Genomic DNA, 24614 nt, shown 5'->3' on the forward strand with positions numbered 1-24614 from the left:
AAAACAGCTGAAGTGTTAGCAATGGTTTGGTTATATTTTTCAATGATTTGATGTCTGTTTGTAGTATCGGAAACAACTACAATTGTTTGTCTCAGAGTTTAACCTAAAACTGTCTAAACGAAATCATGAACTCTTAAAAGTAACTAATGATGATTTTACATATTATCAGTCTGATAGCATCAGTCTAATTTCCAGTATCCAAATATTTGTCATATACAGTTGGTGTGTCTTAATTTATTGTTATTATTGCGTCTTCGATTTTATTATCAATATTATGCTAGGAATCAGAAAAAACCAAAACATGAAATGCGAAAAGAATTTGTTAATTATACATGAAGCATAATATCAATGCAAATTTGTAAACTACAAACATATTTACAACTATAGTCTATAGCAATGAGCAGTGTTTGTGTGTGTGTCTGTTTTCCATATTGTTCCTGTTCCTACCATCTGTGAGACTGTGAACTAATCAAACATCTTCAATGAAGACACCCCAAAACACTCACCCTGCAACACCTCAACCGATCACCGAATGGCGTAACAGACCGGTCTTTCAAGCTGCAATTATCTTATTCACCTTCTCGGGAACAGTAGTAGCATGATCAGTGAGCTCACGCCCGCTTGTTTCAAACGGAAACATCAGTACACATACACCTGAGGCAAAAATAACAAACTCAAACAGAAGAACGGCTGCAGTTTGATGACACCCATGTATCAACCCGACCGCCACTAGGGGACATATCATTCCACCAATTCGTCCCACCGAGCTGCCCACACCAACACCTGTTGTTCTCACTGATGTCGGGTATATCTGCAATAACAGATTAAGAAAATATAGTTGACAGTTGAAAGTTTAACTGAATTCACATAGATAGATTTTCAAGTTAAAAGACTTGCCTCTGGGGCGTATATGTAAACAACAGTGAATGTTGTGGTGATGCACACCCGAGCCAAAAATAGAAGAGTGGTTGTGACGGGTTGAGGTTGATGGGATACCAACGGGAGCAAGAAAAGACAGCAGAGGAAGAACATTATTGACATCGAGAGCTTACGACCAAGCTTGTCAATTGTAAAAGCAGATATAATAAGTCCCGGGAACTCTAGAAGTAAATTATAGGTCAGTCATATTCCAAAATGAGAAATATATAATAGCAAATCAGGTTATTATCATAAAAAACCATCAACTTGTAAAAAATACATGAAAAAGTCACTAAACTAAATTTTATATATTGAAGTCGCTAAATTTGTAAAAATGAACATACTTTTGATTTCTTTAATATAATAATTTGTTAACACGCAAATTGATCTAAATTTGATAAAGTGAGATTCAATATTTTCGCAAAATATTATTTGAAAAAAAAAAACTTCAAAAGTGCGTGCATTTTAAAATTTTAATATACAACAACTACTTTATTAACTTATTTACTTTTTCGTGTATTTTTTACAAGTCGAGGGACATTAATATATCAAAATTATGTTGACATATTTTTTCATGAATTTATAAAAGTATAGTGGTTTTTTATGGCATTAGCGCAGCAAGATCTTACAACTTCTTTACACTCGATCTAAAAACAGATAAGGATTTTTAACGGTATAGTTTTCATAACCATGTTTAATTTTTTTTTTATTTATAAAATTAGAAAAATTAAAGAAGAAAAAGATGTTCATGGGTCAACTCAATTCGTTCTGTTGCACATACAGACCAAGACCTGTTTTGACCCATAACCAAACCAATCTAATAACTCCAAAGTTTGAAACATATACCTGCAAAACTAGTGATGAAAATGTCTTTATAGCTAAGCTCCTGATGTTGAGGTTGCAGGTGAGCGGGCACGCAACTGTTTCGACCATTATGCAACTCTGTGGTCAAAAGAACGAGCCCATAATATGAGAACGCGTTCCCAAAAAAGACAACCCATAAAAGCAATGTGGGCTTGATGAGTTCAGGTGAAAACAGCATAGCCATTGTTGAGACATTTGGTTTTATACTATGATCAACCACGGTTTCACCATTGTCGGAGAGTAAATGTGCATCTTCTGCTTCAGATGACTTTTCATTCAACTGGATTTCGTGATCAGAAACAAGAACGCCAGGTGGAAGTGTCTGCCCGTTAATTTTTGCAACTTTTTCCAAGATTCTGAGTGCTTCGGGTGTCCTACCTTTTAAGCATAGGTACCTTGGAGATTCAGGGACTACCCGGTAGAAAATAAGTAGCAGAGACGAAGGGAGCGATGAGAATGCAAGTAGCCATCTCCATCCCAATGTTGGCATCACAAACTAAAATTAAAAATTAAACAGTCTGATAATCAGTTGGGCAAGGAGAAAAAGATGTTTTTGAGGAGATAGCAATGTGCGATATATATATATTATGCACATCTATAAATTAGGAAACCATATAGTGGTAGTGGAAAATAACCATACCCATGCAATGGAGGCTTCAAGAATAGTTCCAATAGTCCAAAAGGCAGAAAACACAACCATCCAAGTGCCTCTGCTTGGAGCGGGAATGAACTCTAAAAACCAAGAGGAGAGTACGGGCCCACCTCCCAGACCAATACCAACTAGGCACCGGAGCATAACTAGACAAATATAGTTAGGAGCTAAAGCACTAAGAAAACCAGCCACACAAGTAACCATTGCAGTTATAAGAAACCCTTTTCTGCAAGATAGTTAAAGACACATATCCAATACAACTCACCTTTTTGTAAATATTATGAAGAAATAACTTGAAGAAACATACCTCCGTCCATGCTTATCTGAGACAACACCCCATGAATAAGCTCCAACCAACATGCCAGCAAAGACCACGCTAGTTATCATGCTCTCTTCATGAGAAGAAAGATTCCATGCGGACTCAAGTGCAGGTCCCACAAAAGAAAGAAGCATCATCTCCATGGCTTCTGAAATCCAGCCCATCCCTGCATACGCAAGCACTAGGATTTGGAATCTTCCAAATCCAACGGCTGCGAGTGCGTCATCCACGGTGTACCTTTGGCTCTCCACTCCCATCTATCCCAACATACATACAATTATATACCAATGCGTTTGTAAAAGAGAGTGAAATTAGTATATGATGAGGAGCTGATACAAGAGTTAGCAGACACTTATATGGACCAGCTTGATCGGGGGAAACTGGACGGAAAGGGCCCAAACTTAAAAAGAACATAACTTGGGTTACAAGTGGAATTACAGGGTCCATTGCCAGTCGAACGGAAAGGTTTCGATGAGCCGGACCTTGTGGCAAACACCATAAGGGGCCTGACACAAATCCCACCATTCGGCAAACCTACCAAACTTAGAGCATCCCTTTATAAGGGCATCATTGTAAACATTTTGAGTATTCATAATTCAATCTATTTCTTCTTATTTGAGAATTATTTCTTTATTCTTATTATCTTGCTTCCGCTCTGCATCAATAATTAACTAAATGATTTGGTTACAATGGAAGGGGAACCCTAAGGAGACCTATTATGGTCATATGGGCCATATACTAACAAACCCTCCTAATAACACACTAATAACTATAATTAACAACGTTCCATATAAGAAGTACCCGTTCCATGTTTACTTCTAACTACTGATTCTGAATTGTAAATAATTAATAAATCACGAATTAAATTACCAATTGTGGGCTTGGGCTCGGGCTCCTTTTTTGGACTAGAGTGGAAGAGAAGCCGGTTCTCATAGTGGAGATCTATTAACCAAAAACATGGGAGCGGTTGGAAAGCCCTGGTCCATCTTGGAATCAAGTTAGAGAATCACTGCATGCTTTAGATATTGGCATGTTGCTTCTAGTTGATCCCATTGAACCATGCAATAATGCCAAATTCAACATTTTAGCATCTAACTTGTAAGACGTCAAAATGACGAAAAGCAATAAACTTTACTATTTTTTTTTTTATCTTTTACTTTGTTTCTAACATAAACCAAAATTTCATCCGTATATCCAACTCCTAGGCGGGATCCAAAGTGCTTGTATTATTAAATATTAATATCACAGTTACAGCAATAAGTGCAAGTGTTTACACAGGTTCTAATTGGTTTTCTTATACAAACTCCTTCAAATCCACTGTTTGCTTCTTAATAAAACTCTGCATCTACACCTCATCATTCTTGCCATATGTATAGCCTAGTAGTCAGTCAAATGTTTCTAACATACAAAACTACTATATGGACCTATTGGGGATACAGATGTGCATAATCATTTTCCATTGCATAGAATAAAGGTCAAAGAAACCCAAAAAATCACAATTAGTAAATCGTATGTACATGAAATGGGTTCCAAATAAACCCTAGTTAGAACGGTTTAAGAATACGCAGATGAAAGGAAGGGTAATCAAACAGAAGGATTGCAGAGAATCGAACCTTGAAGAGCAGGCAGGCAGGCAGGAAGATAGGGGTTGAAATCAAATCAATGTAGGAGAAAATTGATGTTGTCTGCGTTTTGACGATGAGCCTCCATCTATTTCTGGAAGAAAAATAAATTATTACATCTTAATTTATACTTTCATCGTTTGACCAATACCCTTGAGTCTTGACTCGGTGCCAATTCCAAGATATACCCGTCACCCGAAGGCCTGCTGGTTGGCAAATGACATTTTTTTTTCCATGAACGAGACTCGAACGGTCGAACCCACGACTAGAGGTGCACAAACCGGTTTATGATCGGTTTCAGTTACCATGGTACGATAGGTCTCGGTTCGGGTTTTTATCGGTTTCGGTTTGGGTTATGACCGGTTTTTGCTCGATTTCGGTTCGGTTAACCGGTTTAGAACCGGTTTTGGTGGAGAAAATTACAAACCAGTTCCGAACCTACGGTTTCAGTCGGTTTAAAACCGGTTTCTACGTAATCGGTTTCATACCGGTTCGATTTCAGTTCAGTTTCCGGTCATTTCGGTTAACCAGTTTATTTGCTCACATCTACCCACGACATCCGACAAGGAAAACCACGGGCTACCATTGGTCTAATTGGCCTTTGTATAAACATGTGAACATAATTTTAAAAATATGATGTCTATTTATTATTTTTCAACAAATTTTCATCATGGACTCTTAACCTCAGCATCAAAATCATGGGTCTCCTTTTTCATTCACGACGTTGTGATTTTGATGTTCTCTAAGATATATTTTTTCTTAAGTGAGGAAATCGTGGTTGTTGGATTTAACTGAATACACAACAGCATCGATGATTTGTGATAAATGATCCTACTTAAATACTTCTCCCCATTATAATCTAATTCTAACCTTATCTCTATTTGTTAAATCAAATTAAGTAATTCTAAACATTCCAAATAATAATTAATAAAAATAAACTTGTAGCTAACCCCTTTAACTTTCTTTTAACTCGTTTCATGATTAATTTTCAATAGTGACCAACAACAATTTGATCCATGAGTGGCATGTAAGACCAACAACTAGTCAGTGGTAAATTAGTCGTTAATAATAAGTTACCTCTGACGACGAGTAACTTTGATGAGTGATAACAAAGCATCATTCAATTAGCAACTAGCAGTGGTAACTAAGCATCAATGGTGTGTGTCCCTGCTACTTGGCATACGTACATTAACATGTTTACATGTGATTAATTTTACTTGGTGGCACACTAACACATCCCAACATTGATACATACAAACCCAATGGGATTGGTTTGATTAGACCAACGGCTTAGAAGTGTACAAAAAAACCAGTTTGGGACCGGTTCTATGCAAACCAAACCGAACCGGTTTGACAATAAAGCCGTTTTCACCCAAACCGCCGGTTCTGGAACTGGTTCCCCTTATGATTTATCAAACTGGTTTTAAAACCAAACCGGTTTGAGAAAAAAACCGATTGAAACCGGTTCTAAACCGAACCAAACCAAACTGGACCAAGTCAACCTCTGTTGCTCCTAAACCGGTTTCTACATTGAACCGGTTTGGGTCGCTTTGACCAAACGGTTCGGTTTATAACCCCGTTCAGTTTGAAAAAAAAAACGGTTTTCTACAACTCTAGACTTAAGTGCAATTCACTATGATCCGGCCCATACTTAAGTTTTCGGCTCGAGTTTAAGAGAAATAAATAAAATTTAATAAACCAGAAACTGATTAATGTGTAAGAATTTTTGTGTGTGTGAAAGAAAATGTGTGGCTTAAATGATACGTTGGGTGTTGACAATGTAGGCTGGCGTATGTTTTAATTTTTAAAGTTTCAAGCTGTAGCTGACGTTACTAACCAAATAATTAATTTAACAAAATAGGCAAAAACAAAATAATAATAATATACAAGGTAAGAAATAATAATAATAATAATAATAATAATAATAATAGTTAATAGACGGTGCTGGGCTGAGGCTGACCCAGAGGCGTGACATGAGATGACATGACATACACTCTGTTTCGATTCCCATGATTGCATTTGCGTTTGCATATATCTCACATCCCACCAAATCTAACCCCAATTCTCAATTCCAATGGCCTCCAAATCCCCCAATCCCACCACCCGCAAAGACCTTCTTTTAAACCGTTTCGAAATCGGCAAACTCCTCGGCCACGGCAGCTTCGCCAAGGTCTATTTAGCCCGCAACATCAAAACCAACGAGTGGGTCGCCATCAAGGTCATCGACAAGGAGAAGATATTGAAAGGCGGGTTGATCGCACACATCAAGCGCGAGATCTCCATCTTACGCCGCGTACGCCACCCCAACATCGTCCAGCTGTTCGAGGTCATGGCCACCAAGGGCAAAATATTCTTTGTCATGGAATATGTTAAAGGCGGTGAGTTGTTTAATAAAGTTGCCAAAGGAAGGTTAAAAGAAGAAGTCGCTAGAAAATATTTCCAGCAGCTTATTTCCGCTGTTGGCTTTTGTCACGCCCGTGGCGTGTTTCATAGAGACTTAAAGCCTGAAAACATTTTATTAGACGAGGATGGTGATTTAAAAGTGTCCGATTTCGGGTTGAGTGCGATTTCAGAGCAAATTAGAGGCGATGGTTTGTTCCACACGTTTTGTGGGACGCCTGCGTATGTCGCACCCGAAGTATTGGGGCGAAAGGGTTACGAAGCGGCTAAGGTTGATATTTGGTCGTGTGGGGTGATTTTGTTTGTGTTAATGGCGGGTTATTTGCCGTTTAATGATCAGAATATAATGGTGATGTATAAGAAGATTTATCGGGGGGATTTTCGGTGTCCGAGGTGGTTTTCGCCCGAGTTAAGTCGGTTGTTGAGGCGGTTGCTTGATACGGATCCAGATAAGCGGATAACGATACCGGAGATTATGGAAAACAAGTGGTTTAAGAAGGGGTTTAGGCCTGTTAAGTTTTATTTTGATGATGATAAGATGTGTAGTGTGAAAGACTATAATGTCGAAGACGATGGGATTGATTATTCGTCGGATCAGTCTTCATATTCGGAAACCGAGAGTGAGGTTGATAGTAGGAGGAGGTTAGCGAGTTTACCGAGGCCTGCGAGTTTGAACGCGTTTGATTTGATTTCGTTCTCACGAGGGTTTAGTTTATCTGGTTTGTTTGAAGATGGGGTTGAGGAGTCAAGATTTGTGTCACGAGCGCCGATTTCTAGTATTATTTCGAAGCTTGAGGAGATTGCTCAAGTGGTTAAGTTTTCGGTTAGGAAGAAGGATTGCAGGGTTAGTTTGGAAGGGTCCCGAGAGGGGGTCAGAGGTCCGTTAACCATTACAGCCGAGATATTCGAATTAACGCCTAGTTTAAGAGTGGTGGAGGTTAAAAAGAAAGCCGGGGATAAAGGGGAATACGATGATTTTTGTGAAAAGGAACTTAGACCGAGGTTACGTGAGCTTATGCATACGGATCAATCTCAATCGGGTGAATGTGGATCGTCGAATGTAGCTTCTGATACGGAGTGAGTAATGGAAAAGAGTTAAACGGGTATGATTTGATTCGGTTTTGTTATAGTTTGTGATGGTTTTGTTTGTATGATGTTTTGGTGGTGTTTAATGCTCATCTTTAGGCATCTTTTATATGGTTTTCAATAGTGCTAATTGAGTATTTGTTTGATGAAAATGTTGAATATTGTTGCTGATCATGGTGTCTGCTTGACCATATGAATGTATAGTGTAAATGCTCTAATAAGTTTATAACCATTGCTTTGATTGCATTAGTGTCTAAGCTCTTTTAAGTTATCATTAATAGTTTTGTATATGTTATCTTTGTTTGAAGTCAAAGGAAAGGTGAGGTAGGTGGTGTGACTTACCAATGAAACTTGGTATTCAATGATCATGTGACATCTAATCTTCTTTTTAATTTTTCTAATTTTAGCTTCTAAATACGTGTTTTGTTGTTCTTAGATTTGTGGTGGTTGACCATTCTCGTATCTACGTCCATTTATCGTCCAGTTGATCGATTTTGCGGGTTAGTATAAAACAGGGTTGGTTTTGGGCTAAAAGTCTGGCCTTGGTTTTGGTTTGACCGTTTGTGTAATCGAGTTCTTTATACGCTCTTAGAAGTCATGCTTGGTAAAATTCTTAAGTTATATACAGAAGGGACATGAAACAGATTCTTTGAATGATAGTTGGTATGTCTCAATGTAGAAACTTTTAACTATATTATCACTTTGGAGAGTTTTGACAATAGTGGCCTAAATATGGAAAGTGATTCCTACATCAGCAAGTATAGCTTACACAGAAAATGGTGCAGTTGAATATAAATAGAGAACCATCTGACAGGCATAAGCATTTATATATACTTGCAGTGAGAAAAACTGAGAAGTGGTTATGCGGTTACATAGCCGCTTCATGTCACAATTGAAAATTAAAATACATGTACAAATGTTTGTGTTTGAAGTAGTTCGTTGCTTAAACATCATTAGAAGAAACTAAGGGGAGTTGTGAGTCCCAAGAGGAGTCACTCATACAAAGGCGGAAAAGAACCATGTGGTGTTAGTAAGGCGTGGGGGTAAATGCGTCCAACGAAATCTAGAATTCTGGCAGCGATAACACACATGGCTAACACGAGTTATACACTGTTAAATGGCTAACACAAGTTATACACTGTTAAAAACCTAGCACCGTTATACGCTCACCCAGTTATAAACACTTTGAAAGCTTTTTTTCATATATATAGCAAACAAAATTTATATATTGCGGGTAAAAGTATTGTAGGTAGTGTTTGAAGTTTGAAGAATACAATTTATAGTGGCGTTGTATCAATATCATTAAAGGCAAAATGGACCTAAATGGCATATACCTTTTACCTATTGGCCTACTTGCAATTAGTTTTGAATTTGATGTTGATCTTTTCCATTTGGGTTTCCTTTCATCTTTACTCTGACATAACATAAATATCCTAAAAGGTTGCCACCATGATTTTAGTAAATACCATTCCATGTGAGTTTGTGTTATTAACAAAAACCACACTTAGTAAAATCATCAACTAATTACAAATCAAATTCTAAATATTAAAACCAACTTACATAGTAATTTATTCACATTCACGTAATTACAAAGTTATTTGTTCCAAAATCACGTCTAATTGAAAACATTGTGAATGGGAGAGGAGTGGACGGACTTACCTCTCCGTCCATGAGTATCTTTGGGGATCGAGAAACCAAGCCGATGCCGAAACACACAATTATTGTTCTTAAACAAACCACCACCCATCGTCCATGGCACTTGTTTATTGTAGATTGTCTAATATACTTTGAATTTAAAGATGCATGCCATTAAACTTAAGGTTGTTGAGTCTAACTTTTTACTAGTTTTACACACTTAATTTACACATGTAGTAAACATGTGTATTCAAGTCATTTAAATGATAATCATCGGATATTGATTTCTTATGTGTGTGTTTTATTCCTCTTATGTGTTTTCTAATTCATAAACCGCAACTTAATCGTCTTTTGTACGTGACTAATAAATGATTCATTACTTTGTAATTATTTAGTGGTCCACATATAAATTAGTCCTTATAAATTTCGTTTATTTTCCTCTAATGAGATGTTAAAGTTATTAAAATTAGTTATTTATTATATACAAAACAAATAAGAGATACTTAAAAATCACTTTTTCTAAAGTGGGAATATGATTGAGAGAATAGATCCATAGATATCAACTGATGTCATCTAATGACAAAAACAGGATGAAATGACCATAAAGATGTTTGCGGCATGAAAATATCTTCTTGTTTATGACCTTATATATTTTAAATTTGTAACATTTTAATGTAAAAAGGTTATCGTTACATATCAGTATAAATCTTTTTATTAAACTGGTATATGTTAATAACATATCAGTACAAAACTTAGTCTATTTATAGCCCCTATCAATGCAACACATTAAGCTCTCACCAAGTTGTCATTCATTTTAACCCTCTGTGAGACTGACTCTGTCCATCACAGTTCGATCCGCATGATCAAGTTGTCATTCGTCACATCCTATACTCATCTGTCACGATGGAGTTCATCTGCTTAGCAGTTGTGTCGGATGGCTCAGATACATATAATTCATCCGGTAGATAAATATGTTGTGTTTCTGGAAAGCATCAGCCTCAATTTATCATGCCAATCCACCTCAACCTATTGCATTTATCTTGGGTTTATATATATTATTATCATTACAAAAACTTTTGGGAAGATGATCAAAGGAAATCACAACTTTTCTGACTCCAATCTAGAGGCCCCTACTCACTTGCAGCCATCAAAGTCTCGGGCCAATCCAGCCACCAGCGACGGATGATTTCGAGGCACTGAAATGGCAAGCGAAGCAATGGATCTAGTCCAGAGAGTAACAATGTTTATGATCATTGAGTTTTATACGTTTATTATAGCACTGATTTTTGGTCAACATCAACTTGATTTTAGCTTTTAAGCAGACTGTCATACTCATCAATCACTCAACCCATTAGACCCACCAGCGCCCAACCTATTACAGCCGATGAAAAGAATAATTTGACCCATTAGACCCACCAGCGCCCAACCTATTACAGCCGATGAAAAGAATAATTTGAGCTTAGTCAGGATGGACGTCCGAACTTGACTCAATCCATTTACACTCCTCTGGTTGTTAACATTTACTCTCTAGTACGTTCAGTGAGAACATATAAATATTTTGGATACAACATATTCATAGTGGCACAATGCTGCACATTGTACAGCATGGAAAGAAGACGTGTACGGTGTACACTAATCAACTTGTCTAGCAAGTAGCAACTATATTATGTTTTGTAACACAGTTCTAAACAACTATTAAAATCGAGCTATTAACCAGAAAATGATCAACCAAAGACGGCCGGTTCAGGTTTTTCTGCCTGTTAAAAGTCTACATAATAGTATTGATAGCCTTAAAAGTAAGGTATCTGTCGGTACATTTTCAGTGGAAAAAAAAAAGAAATAAAAGATTACAAAACTTTATAAATAGAGATATCTAGAACAAGTGTAAAAAAAAGCATTTCCTTAAAACCCGAATAAACCTAGTTCACTTGCCTTCTCCTTCTCAAAAGTCTCAAAGTATTGATAGATGATAGTAACCGCAAGCAGAATTCCAGTGCCAGAACCAATCGCACCCATAAAATCTGCTAAAACAGTCAAGGCACCAATGCACATTCCCCCAAATGCAGCTGCAGTTGGGATGTATCGGTTCAGTTCCTTCTGAAGATTTGAGTCTCGGTGTCCAGGCATCACCATTTGTTGCTCCTGCACGAATCAAGATCCAAAATAAATTAATAACTTTTTAAATAAAACACACACATGCACCCATCCTCGTGCCACAACAAGCGGATACTATTAAAAACAGCCATTTTGCACCCGCACCAGTTTTGACCCGTAAACTGGCAGACCCATCAGGTAGATTATTAAACATTAACCCTTGCTAAAGCACGTGTCAAGTTGTATATAATGAAATTAGCTTTCAACAAAATTCAAAATCGAAACTCATCAAACTCACAAGGCCTCGTGTAAACAAGCCAAGTCGCTCGTGACCTCCTCGAGATCGACTTGCTAAAAGCTCGAACCAAGCCAAGCTAAACGAGGTCGGGCCTAGAAAAAGCTTGTTTAATAAACAAGTTCGAGCTAGCTCACCAGCTCAACATCCCTACTATTAATAAATATTTATTTAATATATAATATACATTTTTACAACAAAATATTGTATATAAATTTATGATAAAAATAATTAAATAATATATATGATGCTACATATAAAAACTATAATCAAATTATGAGCTAAATAACTAATGAATAAATGAGCCAAGCTTGAGCTATAAAAATTACTCACGGGCTGACCTTGAGCTAAAAATATAAAACTCAAAACGAGTTGAGCTCGAGCTCTCATAACTTAAACTAGCCGAGCTCGAGCTCTCGTAAGTTAAACGAGTCAACCTCGAGCTCTCGTATGTTAAACAAGTCGAGCTTGTGCTCGTTTACACCCCTAATCATGACATGTCAAGTGAGACATACCTTGAGTTGCTTGGCCACGTCTCGGGCAGATGATCCAGAAACTTCAATCCAAGTTTTTGAGAATAGTGCACAAGCGGTTAGCATGAACACCAAGTAGAAAAGAGCATGGAATGGGTTGGCTGCCATATCCGCCAAGCTGATGCAGCAGTAATTATAAAAAATAAACCCATTAACTAAACCAACCAAAACTCGTTTATTTGAAAATCATAAAGAAGCTGTGCATTTCATACCTAGATGGTGCAGTCACATAATAAGCAATACCACCAACCGGGACAGATTGACCAGAGTATTCTGACTCCTTCCACTTTCCCAATAGATCAACCAAGAAATTCCCACTATATTTCCTGTGAAGCAACTGCACGAATTGAATCGTTTAACAATATAAGCAATCTTCATCAGTTCATTTAGTACATGTACTACAAATATATATGATATGGATACCTGAGAAATGAAATAAAGGTTGGATACAAGTGCTGACTGGAGAATAATTGGCATGTTGGAAGTGTAAAACAGCTTGATGGGATACGAGCCTTGTTGACCACGGGAGTTCTTTGCCCTCACAGGCAAAACAACACGGAAACCTTGGAAGTAGATAACAATAAGGAATATCAAGACAGTAGCCAACAGGTTGGTCACATTAGGAAGATTTTGCCTGTAAAAAGCTTCACGCAACGCCCGAACTTTGTCTGATCTAGTAATCAAGAGATGGAACAATGCAATAACTGCACCCTCAAACTCAGCACCTCGCCCACTGTTGATGGTCGTAGGGCTAAAAGCTTTCCAGATAATACTTTCACTGCAATATTAATCGAAATACTTGTTAGAAGATCAACACAGAAAGCAATCTATTGTAGATATACACGAGCTTACCAGATATTAGTGGCTATGAACAATGAGATTCCAGAACCAAGCCCGTATCCTTTTTGAAGTAGTTCATCTAAACATATGACAATAATCCCAGCAAAACATAACTGAACAATGATCAAGATGGCATTCCCGACACCAAGCTGACCAACACTGCCATACATTCCTGACAAAACATAAGCGACAGCCTCACCAACAGCAATCAAGATTCCCAGCAACTTTTGAGCACCATTCCTATATAAAACACAAGCAGAGGTTAAATAGCAATATAATACAAGATTATAAGTTGCTTTTTACTGAAAACTATTAAACTTACAATAGAGCACGGTCCTCACGAACATTGTTGTCCACTTCAATAATTTTAGACCCAGCCAACAACTGCATAACCAGTCCAGAAGTCACAATGGGAGTGATACCAAGCTCCATGACAGTCCCACGGTTTGAAGCAAGGATAACACGCATCCAGTAAAATGGATCCGCACCAGTGGTTGAGTGTATGCCATACAATGGCAGCTGACTGCACACCAGAAAGATGAAAAGAGAAATCACGGTGTAGATGACTTTCTCTCTGAATGGGACCTTCCTGTCTGCACTCTGCACTTCTGGAAGAAATGCAAGAAACGGTCTGACTAGATGTAATACTCTGAAGCCGCCTCCCATGGTAGCAAGTCAGCCAAACCTAATGTTCATGTCATTTGTGTAATGCAACCATCAGTTTATTAAGTGAGATAAAGAACAACACATTGGTTTCTTAGATTGGTACATCATACACGTATCAATAGCTGAGACAAGTTTTATTAAATGAATGCATATTTTCACAAGATACATACCAACTCCTTTGTTTACTCAAACTGGTAGACAATACATGCCAATGTGTTTAAGAAACTCATATATGCAAAAGACTAAAGTGCAACTGAAGCAACTAAACAAGGTTTCCATAGAAAATTGTCAAGTTGAAAGGACATTAAAAAAGAATTAACACAAAAAGACGTAGCACTACTCGCAGTCTCGCATTATCGAGAGTTGTTTACACCTACAGGTTTCTAAAACACAGTTCATTCACTAAATTATGCATCCTCCAAATCTTATCATTTTAGCAACATGCAAAAGAATAAAACTCATGCACCAAAACATAATCACTTTATATATCGTACTATCGTTGACCTTCGGATCCAAATCATATCCGTATTAACAGATCTAAATCTAATCTAAACATTATTATAGCTCACGTATCAGCAATAAACCTCAACAATGAGTAACTAATTACAAAATCAGCTCAGATCGAGTCAAAATCAGTTGATTTGAAACTTTAATATGATAAAACTACAACCGAAAATGTGAATTGAGCGTGAGAATAGACATATACAGATTCGTAGTATAGATCAGAAGACTTACAGTGGTTGAATTGGTTGAGAGTTGATGAAATTGGTAGAAAGAGTGCCTAGGGTTTGGTTATCATAAACGGAGACTGAACACAAAGTCTCCGGTTACGGACCAAGTAAGCGAAAATGTTACATAAATATTCCTTTTTCTTTAACATACACTCTAAATTACTCCACCATTAAACTTTTGAAAACCAAAAGTTGTTTATTTTGTTAGGGTAGTCGTTATGCGTTAGCCAGTCTAAGTCAGACAATCAACAACAACAAAAGATGCCCTAAACACCGTGTTAAGGGGTTAACGCCAGAAGGGGTGGCGTGAATGGGGAAACGCCCTAGTCGTTAATTCACAACATCCAGCCCATAGTTGTCAATAGCGCTCATAGCACCCGATATGGCGTTTTGCGTAGCGTATCAGCACTTTCCCGCTAAATTGATTTAGCGACCTAATAGCAGGAAATAGCGCTAATTAGTTTTATTTTTTATTCTTTTCTGGGGATAAATATCTATAAAGATTGAAAATGGAGCATTTTTAGGGTTTTTGGTTTCAGGGTTGAGAAAGAAGACATATTTTTAAAAAGAGAGCCTTTTTAGGGTTTTTTTGTTGCAGAATTGAAAATAAAACGTATTTTCTTTCATATATTACTGGAATATTGATAAAATATACATGTAAAATATTTCTAAAATTTTCTTTTAGTCTACCGCTAAACACGAAATAACGCTCGCTATTTCATCGATATCGCTATGTAGCGTATAGATAGGTCGCAATTATCCGCTATTCACTATTAACAACTATGGTCCAGCCTTAGTGAGCTACACAAAAAACCATCTAAATTGTACATTACATCAATCCCTCTAATAATTTGTTAGTGCACTAAGATTAGTTACATGTAAATTGATAAATGATGACAATCAACATTGTTTTTAAGGGATACTGGTTTAATATGTTTCCAATATAAATTATTTTTTAGGTTTAAATCATGTTAAATGAAGTATGGCAATCATTTGATTCTTTAATAGAATAAAACATGTCTTGCATGATGTTTACAATTGTCTACTACATGATATTCACAATCGCCTTCTTAAGAATACAGGATGAACTTAAAAAGTTTTTGTATGATGACTATTGAAACTTTTTTGTATATGTAGGGATATCTTGACATTTTAATAAACAAGAAGGGTAAGTTTTGTAATTTCTAAAACCAGACATGTCATGGAGTTTGTTTGGATTTACACGACTTTTATCTAATAAGAACAGGCCACGTAGGAATATTTTCCACCTGTTTCGCATTTGATATATTTTACTACAAGTACATGGAGAGATACTTTAAAAAGATACAGATTGTCAGATTTAAACAATCTTTGTGTTCTTAATTTTGTTAAGCATAAATAATATTAATAGAGATAAACGAACACGCTATGATCTAATTGGTTATAACCTAGAATCACTAACTTCAAAACAAAAAATATGAACTTTGTAACAACAAAATTATGTCTTCTACATGTTGTGACAAATGATAGTTATCTCTATGACTATCAATGTCTCTCTTTCCTTACGAAGATTTTCTCTTTGTACGTATCTTTTAGGACTCAATGTAACATGCACAACACATAGGTTATAATTCAAACACCATTTAAAAATGTTTTAAGAAATACTTTTTAAATAATGTTTATATAAACTTTTCACTTTGAACAATTAAAATTTTGCACTTTATAGGGTTTGAACCCCGTTATTTCACACTTTAACTATATCACCACTCCATCAAAGTGGGAATGATTATATTTTTTCTTCATATATTTTATCTCATGTCTAAAGTGAAACTAGAACCCACAACCATTTGGTTGAAAGTCATATACTTTTGTCACTATAGCAAGTTAGTGGTTAAAAATGATATTTTAGAATGCCAATAAACTACCACCTTTTACCACCGCCACCAGTGGCAGGCCCAGGATTTTTTCAACTGAGGTCCCCTCTTTTTGGTGTTCATATTTTCACAACCAAATGTTAAATTATTCAGGTCGAACATCGCTCGGGTCGGGACGATGAAAACATAACAAAATACAATGTCATAACAAATATATATAACTCACAAATTTTGAGTCCACCCTAAAATTCAAGTTTTAAACTTTATTTTTAATGATCCTTCATTAGTTAGCTCTAAAATTCAAGTTTTAAACTTTATTCTCAATGATCCTTGCATAATTAGTTCAAAAATTCAAGTTATAAAAATGCTCTATAACATATTATGCAGTGTTGAAGTAATTAACTTCTTACAAAACTGTTGATGCAGTTTGTTTTTCTATTGAACAAAAATGCATATGTGTTGTGACAATTAACAAATTAAACAATAACCATGTAGTTTTCAATGCATATATGTTGGGATAATTAACAAATTCATTTGAATTTAAAAAAAATGAAAGATTACCACTACACCAATCTTTCTAATCTTTCTTTTAACATTATGGGATCCAATTAATTTTTTTATGGATCATTGTAAAAATTAATATACCGAATCTATTAATTTTTTTTAAAAAGATTGGTGTTCGGGGACCCCGACCCCCTCTATGTGGTCCGCCCCTAACCACCAACTCACTCTCAAACACACGACCTGAGGACACACAACTAGCACGCTAACCACACAAACCACGAGTCGAAAAACATTACTTGTATAAAGAATTTATTTAAAAAGTTACAAATAACTTTGCTTTGAATGCTCTGAAATCAACACATGCGGTTTGTTTTGTGGTTTGTTTAATGAATTTCTCTTAACCAAAAAAAGTAAAAAATAAATAAATAATGCACATGCTGTTTATTTTTTTAACGTCAATTTTAGTGCGTGGATTATATTATGTTTGGCTTCTAGATAGATTTTTGGAAAGAAAATACTTTTTCCTTAAGAAACCCGCTTGGATTTCTGAATTACCTACAATTATAGAAAACATATTTAATCAGTATACAGTATATATACAAACAATTTAGATATAAACAATCTATCTATAATATATATAAACGAAAACCCTAAAATCCTACATGTCGTAATTTGGTCGTTCCCCCTTTTTATGGAAGCCACCAGATTGATTGATTTTTAAATAGAGGCCTCTCATTGATTTAACCCAAATTCATGGGTTGGGTCTTACCAAAACTAGATAGCTCTTAAACGGGTTATAACATCTCATTAAATTAAAAATTAATCTTACTATAATTTAATATCTAATTTAAAAAGAAAGATATTATTTATGATTAATAAACAATTTTATAGTAAAAAACATAAGCGGGTCATGGGTCACCAAATCCATGTAGCTTTTAAACGGGTTATAACATATCATTTATTTATAAAACCCTTTCATCATCAAACGCAAAGTATATTATTAACTTTCTTACAATAAAGAAAATTTAAATCCAAAATATAAATATTGAAAAACGAAAAATGTAAAAAAATCATTCTCTCAAGCCATCAGATTGTTTTATTTGTAAACGAAGATTTCTCACGCATTTAACCCCAAATTCACGGGTATATGTCTCACCAAACCCAGATAGCTCTTAAATGGGTTATAAGATCTCATTATATTAAAAATTAATCTCATAAAATATTTGATATGAAAATCCTATAAAATAGGGATATACTAAAAATTAATATCCTATTTTATTTAAAAAAGAAAAAATATTATTTATAATTAAGAAACAATTTTATATTAAAGAAAATAAACGGGTAGTGGGTATCATCAAACCCAAATTGCTTTCAAACCGGATTATAACATATCCTTTATTTGTGAAACCATTTTATCATCAAACCTCAAGTATATTAATTATTAACTTTCTCATAATAAATAAAATTAAAATCGAAATATACATATATAAATATTAAAAACGAATAATATAAAACAACTCCCGTAATACGAGGGATAAAATATAGTATTTATGTATATTTGAACAATATAGATATAAATCTTAATCTTAAATTTATATAAACGAAACCTTTAAAAAATTCTTTGCTTGCTCCACACATTCTCTCAAGCCACCAGATTGTTTTATATATAAATGAAGGCTTCCCATGCATTTGACCAGAATTTACGGATACGGGCCTCATCAAACACAAATATCACTTAAAAACAACAACCATACCCAGTATAAATCCCACCAATAGCAAACTGTTAGCAGGGTCTGGGGAGGGTGGGATGTAGGCAAACTGTACCTCCATCCCAAGGGATAGAGAGGTTGTTTCCAAAGAGACCCCCGGCTCGAAAACCATATGCATGAGATCAATAATAATCGTGATATTAGTAATTAATACTAAATATGTGTTATATTAATAATAATGATATTAGTAATGAATAGATCAATAATAGTGTAAGGCCCCGTTACCGGTAACCCTACTGTCGTGTCGGATTTACTCATAAACACAGTTCTTCAAATCAGAGTTTATTAAAACTTTTCGCGTAATATAAAACGTCAATCATTTGTTACAAAACATTAAATCTTTTCCTTGATACCATAACACCAAAACTTTATATTTAAAACATCTTTACTTCTTTCTTCAGATGCCAGCCGTTCAATCCATGCCATGTGCCATCCTCATGCTAACTCTATAATCAGCTCACCTGCGTGCATACTAAAAGTCAGCTACGCTGAGTGAGTTCTAGTTAATCACATAATCATACAATACATTCTTGCATTTCATACTTTCTTACCTTCATACTTTTATACATTCATATATTCATACTTTTATTCATTCATACTTCTATACATTCATGTATTCATGCTTTTATTCTTTCATACTTCTATACATTCATGTATTCATACTTTTATTCTTTTATACTTCTATACATTCATGTATTCATACTTTTATTCTTTCATACTTCTATACATTCATATATTCATACGTTTTAAAGAGCCTTTCGCCCTATAACCTCACAGATATTATAAGGGTCTGGTCCCTAACATCACAGATATTATAAGGGTCTGGTCCCTAACATCACAGATATTATAAGGGTCTGGTCCCTAACATCACAGATATTATAAGGGTCTGGTCCCTAACATCACAGATATTATAAGGGTCTGGTCCCTAACATCACAGATATTATAAGGGTCTGGTCCCTAACGTCACAGATATTATAAGGGTCTGGTCCCTAACATCACAGATATTATAAGGGTCTGGTCCCTAACATCACAGATTGTAACACCCCGTAACCGCAGCGGAAACGTACACGGGATGCAACAGACACATCTGATATCAACAGCATTACTTATAAAGAAAATACCACTACATTAATTTATAACATATTACATTGTTGCGAGTTGCGTTACTGTCTAGGTGTTACACACATATATTACCAATAAAACATTAATAAATTCATTACAAAACATAGAGCAGCAAGCTTCCAACAGGTAGCACAGATAGTTAAGCACATATCAATCATTCCAACTTGGGCATACATAGAAAACATGTAAAGAAAACGGGTCAACTACGAATAGTTGGTGAGTTTCACTAATTTAAATAAACACTGACAAATCATTTTTAATAATCATTTATTAACCATATAATCATGCTGGGAACTATGTTACCCCAGAACATTTCCAGTAACTTTCTGGGAACTATGTTACCCCAGAACAATAATAACCCCTGGGAACTATGTTACCCCAGAACAATAACAACCCCTGGGAACTATGTTACCCCAGAATAATAATAACCCCTGGGAACTATGTTACCCCAGAACAACAATAACCCCTGGGAACTATGTTACCCCAGAACAATAATAACACCTGGGAACTATGTTACCCCAGAACAATAATAACCCCTGGGAACTATGTTACCCCAGAACAACAATAACCCCTGGGAACTATGTTACCCCAGAACAATAATAACCCCTGGGAACTATGTTACCCCAGAACAATATAACCCCTGGGAACTATGTTACCCCAGAACAATAACACATTATAAACATTTTATATATTCTATGCATCAGTCCATATATATATAAATGTACAAGTATTTCCATACGATCGGTATGTACTTAAATACTTTAAATAAGACATGTTTTCCGCCCCGGGAAAATATAATTAAAACAATTCATTAAAAGGGGCTCGTGAAAACTCACCTTGTTGTGAGTCGGTGAGTAATATAAGGAACAGCTACGTGCCTGGATCTGTAATATAATATCTAGTCGTTACTATATAATTCCCATAACTTAAATACATGTCAATCGGTACATCTGGGAACATTGTTAACCCAGTACTGTACTCGATTCGGGGACAATGTTAACCACGTGACACTTCTAAGGACTCAGATTGACATTGCTTAGAGTTTGACAGTCAATTTAGTTAAGGTGATGAAATTATAGCTCGGTTTGACACCCCGTTTGGCCGTGGGGCCCGTTTCCGGTATTTCGGTGCCGGAAACGGTAAAATCGGGTAAAATTACCCAAATCATCCGGATTATTTTCGGATGATTTATTTTTACTTAATTTACTTAGATTTATGAAATAGTCTATTTTTAGAGTTTTCATGTACCAGTCAGCTCGCTTATGCGAACTTTGCCGGTTTACACGTTTTAAGCTTTAAAAACTTGTTTTTATGTTCTTTTTAGCACAAATAATTACCCGATTAGTCTCGGGTCTTGAAATTTTGCACAAAACTTAATTTGACAGAAAGGAATTTTGTAAAAATTTTCCAGATTTATTTTCTTATATTTATATTTATTTATCTATTTTTAAATCTTATTAAAATACTAAATATATCAAAAATACCAAAACACTTTAGAAAAATCCCAAGTTTTTCTGGGATGATCTTTATCATCCTCATAACTTTCTGGAATTTTCCCAGATTTATTTTCCTACATTTACATTTATTTATCTATTTTTAAATCTTGTTAAAACACTAAATATATCAAAAATACCAAAACACTTTAGAAAAATCCCAAATTTTTCTGGGATGATCTTTATCATCCTCATAACTTTCTGGAATTTTCCCAGATTTATTTTCCTACATTTACATTTATTTATCTATTTTTAAATCTTGTTAAAACACTAAATATATCAAAAATACCAAAACACTTTAGAAAAATCCCAAATTTTTCTGGGATGATCTTTATCATCCTCATAACTTTCTGGAATTTTCCCAGATTTATTTTCCTACATTTACATTTATTTATCTATTTTTAAATCTTGTTAAAACACTAAATATATCAAAAATACCAAAACACTTTAGAAAAATCCCAAATTTTTCTGGGATGATCTTTATCATCCTCATAACTCCCTGGAATTTTTCCAGAATTTAAAACTTATTTTTCAAGCCATTTTCACCCAAAACCGAGCTAGAAAGCCCTAGAACTCGTTTCACCGAAAAGCCTACTTAGACTTTTCCAACTGAGCTCAAATTTTGTGGGTGACTTTTATATGTTATAAAAAGCTTATCTTAAATTTTCCGGAATTTTTCATCATGTTTTGCTATTTTTCACTATTTTTGGCCAAAACCGAGCATTAAATTCACCAAATATTCATCTTTTATCCAAAAATTACCAAAAATTCACAGATCTCATATTCTCATGTGTAGATCATCTCTGTGAAATTTCGTGACCCGACTCTAAGCACACGTAAATCTGTCCATTTTTTCATAACACACGAAAACCGAACTATTTTGTGTTTTCTAGCTTTAGATCGCAAGGATCTCGGTTTCTAGCCTTTGCTAGCCGCTAGATACAACACTTACAAGCACAATATCACTATACCAAGCAAGTTACACCAATAATCAAACCATTTCTTTCACAGTGTCGGTTTTTAAGTAAAAACAAAGATTTTAACCGTAAAAATTCGTTATAAACTCTTTTAACTCATCACTTGGATCAAGATCCTTTGTATAACTTGTATACATCCCTTGATCATGCGAGAATCGGTTTCAACTCGGGTTTTCACCCATTTTTACATTTGAAACCTCCTTTTCTCAAGATCATGAAGTTAGAAAGCAAAATTCAAGCTTAAAAACATATGTTATACCTTCAAATCTTGGTTAGAACTTGAGTTTTTGGATGAACTTAGAAGGGTTTAGATAGTTGAGAGAGTTTTGATGTGTAAAAAAAAGAAAAATGAATTGATTATGAATGTAAAGGGACCGATCGGTCCACCATAAGGGTGGGGGGTGGGTCCCACAAATCCATTCTAAGCCACATATTCGGATTACGCAATCCGGATAATGTTGTGGATAATCTGGTTCAGTTCGTTTCTCGTTTAAACTCGTAATTCGGCTTAAAACGGGCCTAAAATGGTTGTTTTTCGGGTTAACATAAAATTTATATACAACTGATTTAAAAACTTTAAAAACTTAACCCATGACATTAAAACATCATGTTATTAATAATTACGCATCTTTTTCGGTTTGATTGATCGTCTCTTGCTTGGTTTGGTGTTAAAGGTTTCGTTTATCGTACCGACGTACTAATAAATCGAAATCCTTTTTCTGTGCTATAATTCACTTATCCCGAAGCATTAATACCTCGTAAATATCACTAAACATTATATACTTCGTCTATAATGTAATTCCCGATTCGTTCGGGTTTCAATAATCGTTCATTGGTTAATTGTAATTCCAATATGATTCACTATATAATTGAGTATGATTCATACTGTGAACCATATATATTCGTATAAACGTGCTATAACTCATATAATCAATATTAAATAACACGTAAATAGTATATTCCGGCTAGGGTATACCTGGAGTTGCCGGAATCGTTACATTCTCCCCCCGTTATAAAAATTTCGTCCTCGAAATTTTATGCGTCAACTACTTCCTTTTGAGGAAATAGGTTGGGGTATTTCTTCCGAAATTCATCCTTTCGTTCCCAAGTAAATTCTGGGCCTCGTTGCGAATTCCATCTAACTTTGACCAACGAGATCTTATTGTGTCTAAGTTGCTTGATCTTACCGTCTACTATTTCGATGGGCTCCTCTACGAAGTTGAGCCTATCACTTATTTGAACACCCTCTAAGGGTAACACCGATGTCTCATCCGCCAGACATCTTTTCAAATTCGATACATGAAACACGTTATGAACTGCACTTAGTTCCTCAGGCAGTTCTAGTCGGTAAGCTACCGGACCGATCTTTGCAGTAATGTTGAATGGTCCAATGTATCTAGGGGCCAACTTCCCCGCCTTTCCAAATCTGACCACTCCTTTCCAGGGTGATACTTTCAAGTATACCTTTTCACCCTTCTCAAATGACAACGGTTTTCGACGGGTATCAGCATAACTCTTCTGCCGATCCCGCGCGGCTTTCAGGTTGTTCTTAATCTCAAGAATCTTGCTGGTCGTCTCCTGGACCAGATCCGATCTAATGACCTGCGGGTCACCCATTTCAGACCAGCAAAGTGGTGATCGGCACTTCCGCCCATACAATGCTTCATAAGGTGCTGCCTTTATACTGCTGTGATAACTGTTATTATAGGAAAATTCAACGAGTGGGAGATGTTGATCCCAATTTCCCTTAAAGTCCAGTACGCAGGCACGAAGCAAATCCTCCAAAGTTTGAATGGTCCTCTCAGACTGACCATCGGTCTGAGGGTGGTAAGCTGTGCTTAGGTCAATACGTGTTCCCAAAGCTTCTTGGACAGCTTGCCAAAGTTTGGAGGTGAAATGGCTATCCCTATCGGAGATGATCGAAATGGGGATGCCATGACGAGACACTATTTCATTTATATAAATTTGCGCAAGTCTCTCAGTGTTAAAAGTATTCCTAATTGGAATAAAATGTGCCGATTTGGTTAATCGATCCACGATTACCCAAATCGCATCATGACCTCGGGGTGTCTTGGGGAGATGTGTCACAAAATCCATTGTGATCTGCTCCCACTTCCATTCGGGAATTTCCGGCTGTTGCAACATTCCCGAAGGTTTCTGGTGCTCCGCCTTAACTCTCGCACACGTCGTACACTTGCCGACGTATGTGGCTATATCCTTTTTCATTCCTGGCCACCAGTA

The 24614-nt window shown here is 35.8% G+C and overlaps 2 protein-coding genes and 1 pseudogene across 3 annotated transcripts; 1 reads left to right on the top strand and 2 right to left on the bottom strand.

The window, feature by feature from the left end:
* Positions 1 to 370: 370 nt before the first annotated feature.
* On the bottom strand, positions 371 to 3236 carry LOC143625183 (organic cation/carnitine transporter 7-like). The gene is made up of 5 exons (XM_077095611.1): positions 2742 to 3236; positions 2423 to 2660; positions 1765 to 2278; positions 898 to 1100; positions 371 to 811 (listed from the first exon to the last, which is right to left on the bottom strand). Exons 1-5 carry the CDS (start codon positions 3008 to 3010, stop codon positions 554 to 556), a joined length of 1482 nt encoding a protein of 493 aa, XP_076951726.1. The 5' UTR covers positions 3011 to 3236; the 3' UTR covers positions 371 to 553.
* Positions 3237 to 6417: 3181 nt separating this feature from the next.
* On the top strand, positions 6418 to 8345 carry LOC143625182 (CBL-interacting serine/threonine-protein kinase 12 pseudogene; annotated as a pseudogene). The gene is made up of 2 exons (XR_013152233.1): positions 6418 to 7878; positions 8298 to 8345. The product of XR_013152233.1 is annotated as a CBL-interacting serine/threonine-protein kinase 12 pseudogene (transcript).
* A 3010-nt stretch (positions 8346 to 11355) lies between these two features.
* LOC143625184 (uncharacterized) lies at positions 11356 to 14717 on the bottom strand. Its single transcript, XM_077095612.1, has 7 exons — positions 14660 to 14717; positions 13581 to 13943; positions 13271 to 13498; positions 12842 to 13196; positions 12631 to 12755; positions 12401 to 12536; positions 11356 to 11638 (listed from the first exon to the last, which is right to left on the bottom strand). The coding sequence occupies exons 2-7, from the start codon at positions 13922 to 13924 to the stop codon at positions 11399 to 11401; spliced, it is 1428 nt and encodes a 475-aa protein (XP_076951727.1). The 5' UTR covers positions 13925 to 13943; positions 14660 to 14717; the 3' UTR covers positions 11356 to 11398.
* Positions 14718 to 24614: the final 9897 nt, after the last annotated feature.

This window comes from Bidens hawaiensis, unplaced genomic scaffold, assembly GCF_021521415.1.
Source record: "Bidens hawaiensis isolate Kalapana, Puna unplaced genomic scaffold, B.hawaiensis_p1.1 tig00004020_1, whole genome shotgun sequence".
NCBI lineage: Eukaryota > Viridiplantae > Streptophyta > Magnoliopsida > Asterales > Asteraceae > Bidens > Bidens hawaiensis.

Coding starts and splice junctions, on each gene's coding strand:
- LOC143625183 (XM_077095611.1), bottom strand. CDS start 3,010: ATGGGAGTGGAGAGCCAAAGGTACACCGTGGATGACGCACTCGCAGCC. Junction 2,661..2,741: donor TCAGATAAGCATGGACGGAG/GTATGTTTCTTC, acceptor ACTATCTTGCAG/AAAAGGGTTTCTTATAACTG. Junction 812..897: donor TTTACATATACGCCCCAGAG/GCAAGTCTTTTA, acceptor CTGTTATTGCAG/ATATACCCGACATCAGTGAG.
- LOC143625184 (XM_077095612.1), bottom strand. CDS start 13,924: ATGGGAGGCGGCTTCAGAGTATTACATCTAGTCAGACCGTTTCTTGCA. Junction 13,499..13,580: donor CGTGAGGACCGTGCTCTATT/GTAAGTTTAATA, acceptor TGTTTTATATAG/GAATGGTGCTCAAAAGTTGC. Junction 12,537..12,630: donor TATGTGACTGCACCATCTAG/GTATGAAATGCA, acceptor CTGCTGCATCAG/CTTGGCGGATATGGCAGCCA.